Source organism: Penaeus monodon, chromosome 28, assembly GCF_015228065.2.
Source record: "Penaeus monodon isolate SGIC_2016 chromosome 28, NSTDA_Pmon_1, whole genome shotgun sequence".
NCBI lineage: Eukaryota > Metazoa > Arthropoda > Malacostraca > Decapoda > Penaeidae > Penaeus > Penaeus monodon.
Window position 1 is genome coordinate 477597 of NC_051413.1, and position 202 is coordinate 477798.

General features: G+C 44.1%; 1 protein-coding gene across 1 annotated transcript in view; it reads right to left on the reverse strand.

Annotated features, from left to right (window-relative positions):
• The window catches only part of LOC119591246 (uridine 5'-monophosphate synthase-like), a gene marked incomplete in the record, with an annotated part of 17802 nt that overhangs the window by 2274 nt on the left and 15326 nt on the right, over positions 1–202 (reverse strand). Inside the window, 1 exon segment of the mRNA XM_037939956.1 lies at positions 17–135. Coding sequence (XP_037795884.1) covers positions 17–135 — 119 coding nt within the window.

The window sequence follows — 202 nt, forward strand, 5'->3', positions numbered from 1 at the left end:
TAATTAGCCCTTTTACCTTTGATAATGCCATCACCAGGCAGGCCATGTACTGTAACAAGCTCAGCCCAATCAACAATGTTATAGGCGCCTCCCGAGTACTGACTGGCCACTGTGCTGCCGATATCTCCAAACTTCCTGCAGGACAAGAAGACAGGACGGGAAATTAAACTCTTGATTTAGATTTTTACTAATGTTGTCAATG